The sequence below is a fragment of the Poromitra crassiceps genome, assembly GCF_964638095.1.
Source record: "Poromitra crassiceps genome assembly, chromosome: 3".
NCBI classification, from domain to species: domain Eukaryota; kingdom Metazoa; phylum Chordata; class Actinopteri; order Beryciformes; family Melamphaidae; genus Poromitra; species Poromitra crassiceps.
The window spans coordinates 89,552,029-89,566,237 of record NC_139625.1 but is presented as its reverse complement, the minus strand read 5'-3'; the positions used below and the strand labels follow the sequence as shown (position 1 = coordinate 89,566,237).

At 47.1% G+C, this 14,209-nt stretch overlaps 1 protein-coding gene across 1 annotated transcript in view; it reads right to left on the bottom strand.

The window, feature by feature from the left end:
* The window catches only part of atp10d (ATPase phospholipid transporting 10D), a 113,958-nt gene that overhangs the window by 49,744 nt on the left and 50,005 nt on the right, over positions 1–14,209 (bottom strand). The window contains exons 8-14 of the mRNA XM_083633569.1: positions 13,896–14,027; positions 11,637–11,749; positions 10,816–11,068; positions 7,734–7,948; positions 6,620–6,811; positions 1,693–2,007; positions 476–848 (exon numbers count right to left, since the gene is read on the bottom strand). Of these exons, the coding sequence (XP_083489695.1) occupies positions 476–848; positions 1,693–2,007; positions 6,620–6,811; positions 7,734–7,948; positions 10,816–11,068; positions 11,637–11,749; positions 13,896–14,027 (1,593 nt within the window). The remainder of the gene's footprint in view (positions 1–475; positions 849–1,692; positions 2,008–6,619; positions 6,812–7,733; positions 7,949–10,815; positions 11,069–11,636; positions 11,750–13,895; positions 14,028–14,209) is intronic.

The window sequence follows — 14,209 nt, the reverse complement described above, 5'->3', positions numbered from 1 at the left end:
TTGTAAACCTTGATGCAAAATGTACTTCCCCTAGTGGGACTATAGAGTACTGCAGGGATGAGAAGACCGGGATGTTAGCACTTCTGGTTCAATGGGGATTTGGTTAAATGTCTGAAATAAGGTCTGTGTTTAACAAAAGTTTATGAAAAGGTTAACTTTGTGTTCAGCAGGATAATCTTGACAAATGAGGACTTTTTTAAAACCACTTTTATCACTTTTGAAGCATAAATGCGATTTTTAAAAATAGGAAGTTGGCCGTTTCATGTTAACCACAGACCTTAGGGTATTTCAGACATGCAAAAATCCCATTCACTTTGAGACAAGGGAACCGGAAGTGCACTGACTTCTAGGTTGGCCTACAAAGGTCTGTCATACTTTCTGTACTCTATGAAGTAGTGAACCTTGACCCTTGACCCTTGAACCTAACGGGAGTTACCTCCAGGTGCCTCTGACCCTTGAACCTAACGGGAGTTACCTCCAGGTGCCTCTGCCAGGTCCATGATGACCGAATCAGCTCCTTTGGTGTAAAGCACCACCTGTCCCGTCAGCGGGTGGCGCACCACCACAGACATCCTCTTCCTGTCAGAGTGGAAGGGCAGGATGTGGAGCAGCTGCACGGAGAGAGAGCCCAGCCCGGGCAGCTCCACCAGGAGGCGCTGTGCCGAGCGGGCCAGCAGGGGGCAGTGGTACGCCCGTGCAGCGTGCACCAGAGCCGCCTCGTCCGGACTCTCCGCCTCATACACCAGCTGGTCGTCGGCGTCCAGCTCTCCGCTCACGTCTTCAGCAGCCTCCGCTGCTCCGCACAGGCTAGATGCTTCCTCCTCATCCTCTGTCTCCCTGCTCTTTACCTTCAGGGTTGAGGAGCAATGGAATACATGTATTTAAAGTACAGTATTTAAAGCCTCTGGAAAATCCACAATAACCTTCCAACTATGTAATTTAGGGTCTTATCTGCATAATAGCAAGCATCTAAAAGTATTAGACATTAGTTTCAATCCAAATCCTAAATATTGCCATTTAAGTTTTTGTACTGTTCCTGATCTTGGGTTTGAAGTGGGCGTGGTTATGCTCCAGACTTATTACACAATAAGCGCTGTGAACCAATCAGGCTGAAGTGCCTCTACCCTGTGAACCAATCAGGCTGAAGTGCCTCTACCCTACAAATGAAAAGAAAGCATCAGAATGTATCAAGCAGTGTGGGGGAGGGGAGGGGAGGGGAGGGGAGGGGAGGGGAGGGGAGGGGAGGAGGGGGGAGAGAGCACTGGGAGCACTCCACAGACACGCCTCCACAGTTTCAGAGCAGAAAGTACTGCTTCATTTTTTATGATTCTGAAACATAATTTTATATACTTGGCAACATTTTTAATAATCCAAATTTGACTGGGTGGTTAATAACACATTTTTCTGTGTTGTGACTTACAAACATGCCGAAGAAGGTCGCAACATGACATCAGTGCGCATCACGACCGCATTGCCCTCGCCTTTGCGTACATTCAAAGTGACAAATGGGCACAGCAAGATGATTTGGAAGTATTCCAAAAGTAATATAAAGTATTTAGAATAGTTACTTAACTTGAGTAATGGAATACATTACAAATTGCATTTTAGGCCGTAAAATGCCATTTGTAGGGCATGTATTCAGTAATCTGTCGTGGTATACATTTGAAAAGTAACCCTCCCAACACCATCTACCTTGTGGTTCCCCCGATCGCCTCCCTCCACTCTGGCGGACTCAGGGGAGTCCGGCTCACGCCTCAGGTTGGAGGCTTCCAGGTCTGCTTGGTGTCCTGGGTCTGCCCTGTCCCTGGTGGTGGTGGTGGGAACTGCAGCGGGGCTGAAGGAGCCTGCCTTGCTCCGGGCAAACAGGCGTCTGGTGAGGCTGCGGGGGCTGTCTGTGGTCTGGGGAGGGGAGAGCGTGGAGAGCGCCGAGAAGGGTGAGAAGCTGAAGCGCTGGAACATCAGCTTGATTTCCTCCAGGGACTTGAGAGGTGTCCGCGCCTCAGGCACCTGCAAACACCCAGCCAGGAGGACAGGAGAAAGAGCAGAAAGATTACAGTCATTGGAAATAAAGTATCTATCCATCTATCTATCCATCTATCCATCTATCCATCTATCTATCTATCTATCTATCTATCTATCTATCTATCTATCTATCTGTATCTATGCAGCTATCTATCTATCTATCTATCTATCTATCTATCTATCTATCTATCTATCTATCTGTATCTATGCAGCTATCTAAATGATTGTTGGTGCAAATAATCTGGACACCTAACGGGTTAAACAGCAGTATGCAAATCAATGATACCTGATGCCTTAATTATGCCTTTAGTAGAAGTAGCTGAGAAACCTGTCAAACTGGCTCTGATGTGCTTTATCATGCCGGCCTATCTGCCCCACTGTAGGGCCTATCTGCCCCACTGTAGGGCCTATCTGCCCCACTGTAGGGCCTATCTGCCCCACTGTAGGGCACGTCCTATCTGCCCCACTGTAGGGCCTATCTGCCCCACTGTAGGGCACGTCCTATCTGCCCCACTGTAGGGCCTATCTGCCCCACTGTAGGGCACGTCCTATCTGCCCCACTGTAGGGCACGTCCTATCTGCCCCACTGTAGGGCCTATCTGCCCCACTGTAGGGCACGTCCTATCTGCCCCACTGTAGGGCCTATCTGCCCCACTGTAGGGCACGTCCTATCTGCCCCACTGTAGGGCCTATCTGCCCCACTGTAGGGCACGTCCTATCTGCCCCACTGTAGGGCCTATCTGCCCCACTGTAGGGCACGTCCTATCTGCCCCACTGTAGGGCACGTCCTATCTGCCCCACTGTAGGGCCTATCTGCCCCACTGTAGGGCACGTCCTATCTGCCCCACTGTAGGGCACGTCCTATCTGCCCCACTGTAGGGCACGTCCTATCTGCCCCACTGTAGGGCACGTCCTATCTGCCCCACTGTAGGGCCTATCTGCCCCACTGTAGGGCACATCCTATCTGCCCCACTGTAGGGCCTATCTGCCCCACTGTAGGGCACGTCCTATCTGCCCCACTGTAGGGCACGTCCTATCTGCCCCACTGTAGGGCCTATCTGCCCCACTGTAGGGCACGTCCTATCTGCCCCACTGTAGGGCACGTCCTATCTGCCCCACTGTAGGGCACGTCCTATCTGCCCCACTGTAGGGCACGTCCTATCTGCCCCACTGTAGGGCACGTCCTATCTGCCCCACTGTAGGGCACGTCCTATCTGCCCCACTGTAGGGCACGTCCTATCTGCCCCACTGTAGGGCACGTCCTATCTGCCCCACTGTAGGGCACGTCCTATCTGCCTCACTGTAGGGCACGTCCTATCTGCCCCACTGTAGGGCACGTCCTATCTGCCTCACTGTAGGGCACGTCCTATCTGCCCCACTGTAGGGCACGTCCTATCTGCCCCACTGTAGGGCACGTCCTATCTGCCTCACTGTAGGGCACGTCCTATCTGCCCCACTGTAGGGCACGTCCTATCTGCCTCACTGTAGGGCATGTCCTATCTGCCCCACTGTAGGGCACGTCATTTGTTACAGCTCCTGTTTATATTGAGGAGAGGAGAAGAAGGGGGCAAAAACCATTGTTCTAGTGTCACATTACTCCATTACTTTACAAGGATCCAGATATTAACACTGACCCACCTCATATTGTGAGCTGAACTTTATCAAAAAAGGGGAGGAAGAGGAAGAAGAAGAAGAAGCTAAGATGTTTTAGAGCTGCACAAGAAAACCCTGTGATGATATGAACAGAATATCACAATTGCAATATTCTGTCAAATATTGCAATTCGATTTTTGTTAATATCTTTCAGCCCTATACTATAAACTGTCTGGTATTGCCTAAAACTACTAGTCCTCCAGTTTTAATGACGGTATGACATCAAACATTTGATTCTAATCCATTTGATTGACTTTGTGTAAAACTGGTTTGACTGTCACAATGTGTCACATGCCGTCAGTCCCTGCATGAAAACAACATGTGTCCATCCAGTCCAATGACAACAAAGCCAGGAGTCAGGTAACACTGTTTTAAAAGCAGACATCCCAACACCCGTTTAGCTACAGTAACACTTTCTTTGAATAGTCTGCCTACAGACAGAGGATTTCAACAGCTTATTATTAGTTGACATTCAACAATTCAACTGTTTGGCTTTGTCTGTAGATGTTGTTTTAACAGCTTATTAGTTGAGATCCAACAAATCTGGTTTGCTTCCCATTTCATGCACATGCACCTAGTGTAAGTTAAGTTAAGTTAAGTTATCCTTTATTTATCCCCTTGGGGAAATTCATCCTCTGCATTTGACCCATCCTCTACTAGGAGCCTTCCTAGAACTAGGAGCAGTGGGCAGCCACAGTGCAGCGCCCGGGGACCAACTCCAGTTCTTTCGCCATTGCCTTGGTCAGGGGCACTGACAGGAGTATTAACCCTAACATACATGTCTTTGACAGGAGTATTAACCCTAACATACATGTCTTTGACAGGAGTATTTACCCTAACATACATGTCATTCTTTGATGGTGGGAGGAAACAGGAGCACCCAGAGAAAACCCACACAAACACGGGGAGAACATGCAAACTCCACACAGAAAGGACCTGGGACGGACCGGGGTTCGAACCTGGGACCTTCTTGCTGTGAGGCAACAGTGCTAACCACTGAGCCACCGTGCTGTGTAATATGAATTGTTACGAATGGTTAAATGATGACGTACAGGCAAAATGGAGATTAATAGAACTGTCCACAAGCAAAGGTATGGGAAAACTACTCCCACTCCTTGGAAAAAAGTCAAAACAAAAAATTGACAATAAATTGTATCAAAATACACTCACAGTTTGGAACAAAGCCACGAGGGACCTAAAGATTAATAAGGAATTATTGGTCTTGAGAGAGATAAGGAGAGACCCTGATTTCCTCCCGAACAAAGAGGGAAGTATTTTTAACACCTGGAATCAAAAAGGTCTGAGTATACTCGGACAATTTATAGACAATAAAGGAATTGTGAAATTTGAAAAACTACAAAAAGAATATGATTTGCCACATTCTCAATTTTTTCAATATTTTCAAGTGAGAAGTTATATAGAGAAAAGCGAAATACAGAATAAAACTACTGCAGATTTCCACCCTCTGACACAGTTTTTGGTTAAAAACTATAAATGTGTGAGTATCAAACATCAAATTTCAGCACTATATAATATATTGGAGAGGGACAATAAACCAGAAGAATTGAGAGAGAAAATAAGATGGCAAGAAGAACTTGATTTAACGATGTCTAAATTTGATTGGGAAAATTTAAGTTTATCTTCACACAAGACAACAGCATCACAGTTCTGGCGAGAATACTCATGGAAGCTTCAAATGAGATATTTTTTAACACCTATTCAACAAGCTAAATTTGACCATTCAGTAACATCAAGATGCTGGAGGGAATGTGGAGAAACTCATGCTAACTATAGTCATATCTTCTGGTCATGCCCCGTCTTGAAAATGTTTTGGAAAAATATCTGTACTGAAATTGATTTTGTTTTACAAATGGACCTCAAAATTAACAATGAGTTTATTCTGTTAGGGAAAATGCCAAAGGAGATAATTAGAACTGAAGATAAGTACCTTATTAGAATATTAAGGATAACTGCTCTTAAACTTATAACCAAAAATTGGCTTCAGAAGCTAAGCCCTAGTATAGAGAAATGGAGAGACCTAATGGAACAGGTAAAAGAAATGGAGCAGTTAACATATACAATCAGGGGAGAAGCCAGGTTGAGATGCATACTGTGGGCCAAATGGGCGAGTTATGTAGAAAGTAGGAGCGGCAGAATTTAACATAAATAATACAGGAGGAAAACACTGCAATTTAGTTTGATAAAAGATATATAACATTCAGAATTTAATAGATTGCCAATAGATGGCTATTGGATAAACAGATTAGTCAATAACCAATAGGGGAGCACTTTTCTTTTTGGGGGGGGGTTTGGGGTTTTTGTATGTGTGTGTGTGTGTGTGTGTGTGTGTGTGTGTGTGTGTGTGTGGGTGTGTGTGCGTGCGTGCGTGTGTGTGTGTGTGGGGGGGGTGGGTGGGAGGGAGGGAGGCTGAGCGAGTGAGTGTATGTGTGAGGTTGTGTGAGGGAGGGAGGGGTGACAGTATGCATGGGTGTGTGTTCTCTCCCTACCCAAGTGTTGATGTCCTTTTCTTTTTGATATTTGTCAGATCATAATTACTGTACTATTATTGTTGTTTCTGCTGTTGTTGTTATTGTTGTTGTTATTATTATTATTGTTATTATTGTCATTATTATTATCCTTGTTATTATCTTTGATTATTATGTCACTATGGTGTTTCACATTTTGAAAAAAAATAAAGTTATAAAAAAAAAATATATATGAATTGTTACATAATACTCTGATAATCTGTTGAACAACTGTTAAACAGTTGAACTGTTGAACGTCAACTACTGTAATAAGCTGTTGAAATGTTAGAAATACTGTAGACTCTCTGTAGGCGGACTATCCAAATAAAGTCTTATCTACATTTGATGTGGGAGTTCAAACTGATTTTTTTATGGGACAGCTGTGAACTCCTCATGGCTGATGGATGTCAGCTACCCACCACATGTCGGGGCTGGCTGGGCGAGGAGACCACCACGCTGTTGCAGATGGCCAGGGCCAAGAAGAAGTCTGCAATGTAGGTGAGCTCCAGGCTGGAGGGGGTCCCTGAGGAGCCGTTGGCCAGAGGCAGCACAGGGGAGGCCAGGCAGTTCAACTTCCTCACCAGCTCAGGGTCTGGAACCACCTCCACTGCCTGAAGACAGAGGTCCATTACATTATTTTACAGTGCATGCTAGTTCATGGTCAATGGACAAAATTATTGAGATAAAAATCCTTGTTTTTCCCAGGGTCACTCAGGGCAGGGGAAAATCTCAGTGAGTACACACACACACACACACACACACACACACACACACACACACACACACACACACACACACACACACACACACACACACACACACACACACACACACACACGCACACTGTGACAAGCTTCATTAGAAGATGCACAGTCCCCGCACTAAAAATAAAAACCATGCCCAACCAAAAACCATGGATCAACAGTGATGTCCGGGCAGCCCTCCACACACGGACCACTGCCTTCAACTCTGGATCACCAGAGGAAAACAAACAGACACGCTACACCCTCAGAACAACAATCAAAAAAACAAAGAGGGAATTTGGCAAGCAGCTGGAGTCTAAACTTGACTCCAACAACCCAAGACATCTTTGGAGAGGACTCCACGCTGCTTCCAATTTCAAGGAGGTAAAACAACACACCCCAAACACCTCACCCACCCTGCCGGATGAACTCAATGCATTCTACGCAAGGTTCAACCTCTCCACCAGAGCACCCACCTCCCTATATCCCCACCACCCCCCAGTGTGTGTGTGTGTGTGTGTGTGTGCGCGTGTGTGTATCTGACCATGCGGCTGCAGAAGGCGCTGGTGGTGGCCTGTGTGTGTGTGTGTGTGTGTGTATGTATCTGACCATGCGGCTGCAGAAGGCGCTGGTGGTGGCCTGTGTGTGTGTGTGTGTGTGTGTGTGTGTGTGTGTGTGTGCGTGTGCTTGTGCGCGTGTGTGTGTGTGTGTGTGTATCTGACCATGCGGCTGCAGAAGGCGCTGGTGGTGGCCTGTGTGTGTGTGTGTTGTGTGTGTGTGTGTATCTGACCATGCGGCTGCAGAAGGCGCTGGTGGTCTGTGTGTGTGTGGGGGGTCTCTCCTCCTCCTCCTCTTCTTCGTTGGTCAGTGTGTGCAGAGACACAGAGCTGTGGTTGCAGCTGAGCGAGCGGCAGCTCAGCGACTTGGCGCTGCAGCCTGACTTCAGGGTCAGAGAGCGACCGGCCACCTCGCTCTCCTCGGGCTCGTACACCTGGAGTCTCCTCGCTGCCAAGAGAGACACATGAGGTAGCACTTCACTTCAAGCAGGGCTGTACAGTAAAGCCACTTCTACTCATGAAGTCTGGACCATCACCCGGTTAGTCAGGGCAGGTCTGACCCTTCTACACATGAGGGATCTTTGTTTCTAAACATGGGAACATTTTCCTTTTTTTCTGGCCGACGGCGAGTAGAGCGGGCGGGGGGCAGGCGAGTAGAGCGGGCGGGGGGCAGGCGAGTAGAGCGGGCGGGGGGCAGGCTAGTAGAGCGGGCGGGGGGCAGGCGAGTAGAGCGGGCGGGGGGCAGGCGAGTAGAGCGGGCGGGGGGCAGGCGAGTAGAGCGGGCGGGGGGCAGGCTAGTAGAGCGGGCGGGGGGCAGGCGAGTAGAGCGGGCGGGGGGCAGGCGAGTAGAGCGGGCGGGGGGCAGGCGAGTAGAGCGGGCGGGGGGCAGGCGAGTAGAGCGGGCGGGGGGCAGGCGAGTAGAGCGGGCGGGGGGCAGGCGAGTAGAGCGGGCGGGGGGCAGGCGAGTAGAGCGGGCGGGGGCGTGAGGGGAGTGAGGAGTGGGGCGGGGGCGGGGCATGACGCATAAATTGTGCTGCTGCGGAGAGCCTGAGGCAGGAATTGGCAATGCCCAAAGCGCGTGCACAGGTCTCCATACAGCATCCACACAGGTCTCCATACAGCATCCACACAGGTCTCCATACAGCATCCACACAGGTCTCCATACAGCATCCACACAGGTCTCCATACAGCATCCACACAGGTCTCCATACAGCATCCACACAGGTCTCCATACAGCATCCACACAGGTCTCCATACAGCATCCACACAGGTCTCCATACAGCATCCACACAGGTCTCCATACAGCATCCACACAGGTCTCCATACAGCATCCACAACACGAGATCTCTGCCCAACACTTTTCTCCACTCCTCCATAACGTACATGTCTCACTGCGAAGGTCCCCATGCATTCCAACTAGGGATGCACCGATCGATCGGCACGTGACCGGAAATGGCCGATTTTCACGTGATCGGCCTCGATCGGTGATCTGTTCCGGTCACTCTAAATAGCCGATTCTGTGAGCCGATTTTCACGTGACCTGCGCGCACCCCAAAGCACCGAGACAGGCACCCAGCCACCACACCACACACGCCAGCATACCTTCCTCGTTGTGGATTTTTTTCACCGTCAGTGAAGTAGACAAAGCTCGCAGTTTGTCACACATGCAAGTCGAAAATAAGCCGTGGAGACAGAGGTGCGGCCGTGTCCCGCTCGGCTGGAGTCTAGTCTGAGCGGCTCGCTTCACCTCACTGGCCCCCCTCTCTCTGCTCTCTCTCCCCGGGAAGCGGTGCTCCAGCAACCCGCCACCGCGCACAGCCGGCTTGGCGAGGTGAACGCGAGCATTGTGTCCAGTCCCCGACCTGCTTTTCCATTCCACATCAGCGCTGCTGCCTCAGCCTGTCAAGTCATGTTGTAACGTGACGTGGATACAGGAGAGACTATTTGTTTCGTATTGCAAATAGAACGACATGAGAACGACGGACATAATAATAAAAATGCATCGGACTCACAAGTGTGCAACGTTTTCTGTGCGTGACGATATTTTTTCGGATGGCAGATAAAAATACGCATACCAAACTTCGGACTGTGTGTAAACTCCGCCTGATATTCAGACTGAAGATCGTCACTGTAACTCATAAACTCATTTCCCCTCTACTCAAGAGGACTGGTCTGGAGCCAGTCTATAAACTCCTTGTCCATGGATCATTTTGATGTTCTGTTGCACCTGTTTTCTTTTGGAAAAGTAAATGCATGATAGCTGTGGGATATAGGCTATTGGATTTAATTTAATTTTTGTATTCATTGTCTTGCACAAAAAAGCTCTGTCCAGTAGCCTAACCTGGAACACTTTTATTTTGAGATGTGTTTGAGTGAGAAGGTCCTACTTCATGCAAATGATAAGAATTGTTTATTTGTTTATTTGGATGTAAGAATTGTTCTATGAATCTTAATTTTTAAACAAAGTTACAAAAACGTTTGTGTAAGCTGTCAATTGTTGTTTTTAGAAAAAAAAATCGGAATCGGCAAAAATCGGTATCGGCAAGTCAGACTATTCAAAAATCGGAAATCGGAATCGGCCAAGAAAATGGCAATCGGTGCATCCCTAATTCCAACGTATTCAGGCGATAACGTGGGGTGGCAATGTGCCAAAAAGTGAGCGCTTGCCTCGTCGCCCAAAAGCTGCCAGTCAAAATAGTGGTCGCACGTTCGCGCTAACGTTAAATGATGGATGATTTGACAAGAGGCATTCAAGTCATATCTGACTAGTTTTCAATTTATTTCTCCCCACAAAAGTCAGGCTATATGTCTTGAATATATAATGCAACACCTTCACCCTCTTGCATTTTCACATACAAGACAGACAGACAGACAGACAGACAGACAGACAGACACACAGACAGACAGACAGACAGACAGACAGACAGACAGACAGACAGACACACAGACAGACAGACAGACAGACAGACAGACAGACAGACAGTGCTATACAGTTTTGAAACACATTTCTTGTTGAGGTTTGGATTTTGTGTGTCCTATATGTAACCTGAATGTCCTTTTCCAGTCACACACCTGTTTAAGTGATGAGCTGCACGACTTGACTTGTGGTTGTTTTTACAGATGTAACATACTGTACTTAAATGTAAATGTCCGTTTTCAGGCTGTTTGTGGATCATTCAAATAAATGAGGAGTAAAAATTGGAACACTGTCAATTACTTGTGCCATTACTTGTGCCAGAGACGACGTTGCAATTCCTCGGTCGTTGATAGAGGGCGATAGAAATCAAAGGATTCTAATGAATAACCAGGGCTAACCGTTTTCCTCATGGGGATACTCCACTCCATAGATGCTGCATCGGCAGAACACCATCTTGTTTTCTGTCAGCGTTCCTGTCTTATCGGAGAAGAGGTACTGGATCTGTCCCAGGTCCTCGGTGATGTTCAGGGCTCGGCACTGGATGCTGGAGTCCAGCTGCTCGTTGTACAGGGCCAGGTCGCTCTGGATGAAGTAGATCTGGCCCAGCTTCACAATCTCAATGGACACGTACAAGGAGATGGGGATCAGCACCTGTCAGGGAGACAGCTACTGTCATCACACTTTATACATACTAACAATCTCGCATGACTTCACTGGTGACATCATCACCGGTGACATCATCACTGAACTTATAGCCTCAGCCAGGAAGGATGACATCACTGCACATCATTAGGTAATCAGGGCAATCACCGAATTAAAAAGCCACTTCTGGGTTTTGAGGACGGGTCTAGGGAAGTCGAAACTGAATGAGTGACAGGTCGTAGCACCAATGAGAGAGCGGTTAGAAAAATGGGCTGGGCCTTCCCTGTCATCTGATCGCAAAGTCGTTACTGATTGGGGAAGACTGAATCCACCACTGGCCAAGTGAACGGTTCACTTCCGACCCCAGCTGGCTGAGGGAAAGTGTCCCAGACCCAGAGAGAGATCTGCAGCTTGCAGTAACGTAGTGTATCAGCGTAAGAACTCTCATGGGTCTGGCGTTGAGACTACGCGAATACAAGCGACTAGAAGCATCTAGCGCTGCTCTGGTGTGGATACACTGTGAGCCACGTGAAGCTTCTGGCTAAGCGGCTGTGTATCTTCCATCTTTAGGTCTTACCTGCATCACAATGATCATGGTCCAGAAGACATAGAAGCCGGCCAGGGCAGGAGGCGTCTCAGCATCCACCAGGAACACTGGCTCTTTCAGCTGTGCCTTCCATAGACCGTGGCCTGAAACACACAAACACGTCTGTTTTTCATGGCTCTATCTTGAGTGGCTGTGAAGATATTTTGGTGGGTGGACTAACAAGAATTAGCCACAGCTACAGTACACATGACACATCATCATTATAATGTGATGTTGTTCACAGCTACTCTACCAGAGGAAGATCTCACAACATTGTCCCCGTCAAATTCAAGAGCTGCATGGTTCAAAACTCCTTTCTATCCTCAGCAGCTCTGCTGTGGAACGGCCTACCCGATAGCCTGAAGCTGACTGACTCCTTGAGCACTTTTAAGTTCACCCTAAAAAACTGGCTTATGGCCAATGGCACATCAGGGTAAATATAAATGTATTCTTAATTTATTTTAGACAGTCTGATGGTTTAAGTTCTTTAATTACGTGTTATTTTTAGGATTGGCTCTTTTATTTAATTTTATATTGCTTTTGATAAATCTGTTTTTAGTTTTTAAGTAGGTAAACATTTTCATAAAGGACGGTATGTATTTTTATGTATAAATGTCTGTTTTTATGTTGTTTGAACTAGGGATGTTCATTTTGAAAATTTTCCAAAATCGATAATCGGTGAAAATGAACGATCAATTATCGATTATCGATCATATTAATACTTAGAAAATTTTCATTTTTTTTTTTTACAAAATGAATGCCTAATGCCTATGGCAGAAAATACGAAAGACAACATGTTCTCCTCAATGAACTCTTTATTTCAATGTGTCTCCTCTCCAACACTGCTGTCCCCGGCGCATGCCGGTGTGAATTTCCCATGTTTAAAACAGTTTTGTTGGCACAAAGGCCGGTGCCCAGCCAGAAAACAAGAGACTATATCAAGCTCCACCTCACGTTAGTCGGCTGTGCAATGGAGTGGGGCGAGGAGGAACGAATTCCACCCAAACCTAGTCCAAAATTATTATTATTATTATTATTTTTTTTTATAATTAAAAAATCGATCCAAATGCCACAGGATCGATTCCAATCCTTAACGATCAATTATCGATTTTCGATAATTGATGAACATCCCTAGTTTGAACTGTATGTCTGAGACCAAGGACCACAATGAAAACAAGTCCTCGGACTTTATTGTGTTTTTATCCTTGATGTTGATGGCTGCATGTATTTGATGTCCCATGTATTCATCCAAACATTGAATAAAATCAATCAATCAATCAATCAATAATTGTTATTATTTTTATTATCCTAGGAGGTTATGTTTTCAGTGCCGTTTGTCTGCCTGCCTGTCTGTTTGTCTGGTTCTGAGCAGGATTACGGAAAAACCACTGGGCCCATTTTCATTCAACTTGGTGGAAGGGTGTAGCACGGGCTAAGGAAGAAGAACCCATTATTTTGGAGTGGATCCGATCCGGGTCAGGTCAAGGGTGGGGGGCGGGGCTAGGGAAAAGTGGCCGTAGCTAGGGATAGCTGGGTGTAGAGTCGGGATTCGACTGGTGGGTAGTGGGGGTGGCTAGGTGTATCTGGGTGGTGGAAGGGGGCGTGGTCAGGAAATGGGGGTGGCTAGGGAAAAGGGCCGTAGCTAGAGATCGGAAAGGGCTGAGAGAGTCAGGGTTCGAGGAGCGAGTAGAGGGAGTGGCTGCGGGGATGTGGGTGAGTCAGGGTTAGGGTTCTGATCCAACTCACAAAATGTACGGTACATAATAATAGCAGACTGAAGTATTGGCCTAGGCGGAGGTCTGCACTCTTAGTATTAGTAGTAGTAGTAGTAGTAGTAGGAGTGGTACACTCCTCAAATCCTGTGTGCACATCTCCGCTCAAAGGGACAGAAGGACCTGCATGCCATGTATAGAAGCGTCTGCACCGCTTAAAAATATCAAAATAACTTTATTTTGTATTCTTGCAATAACAACAAAAAGCACTTTCCATGACCCATCTCTATTTATGTTTGTTTTCCACAAAAAATTGTAAGGCCTCGTTTTTCTTTTCTTTCTCAGATTCACAAACTTTCAAGGATTTCAAGGACCCTTGGAAACTAACTAATGAAAATGAACACACTTAGATATTCTATATCAGCAATTGGCATTCAATCCATAAACAGCAGAATCTGTATATCTGTCTTCAAAATCACTACAACGTCCATGGGCTCCATGTGTGAGATGCTCCATGCAGGGGAGTGGTGACACAAACCTACAGCACCGACGAGACACATGACGATGAGCAGCAGCACACACCACAACACGTCCACGTTCAGACGCCTCTCCATCTGGCTCCGCTTGTAGCGCGGCCCGCTGTTGTTCTTCATGGCTTTGGTCTCATGACCTGGGTCAGGTCGGACAAGACAAGTAAATATCCATCAGATACCATACTGATGTGTTAATGGGGCGTGGCATAATGGGGCGTGGCAATTGGCTCCAAGTAAAACGTGACCAAAAGTGTTCAGTGTTTTACCTTGCCGTCAAACAGCCTCACTGTATAATTGATGTATTCCTACACATGCTGTG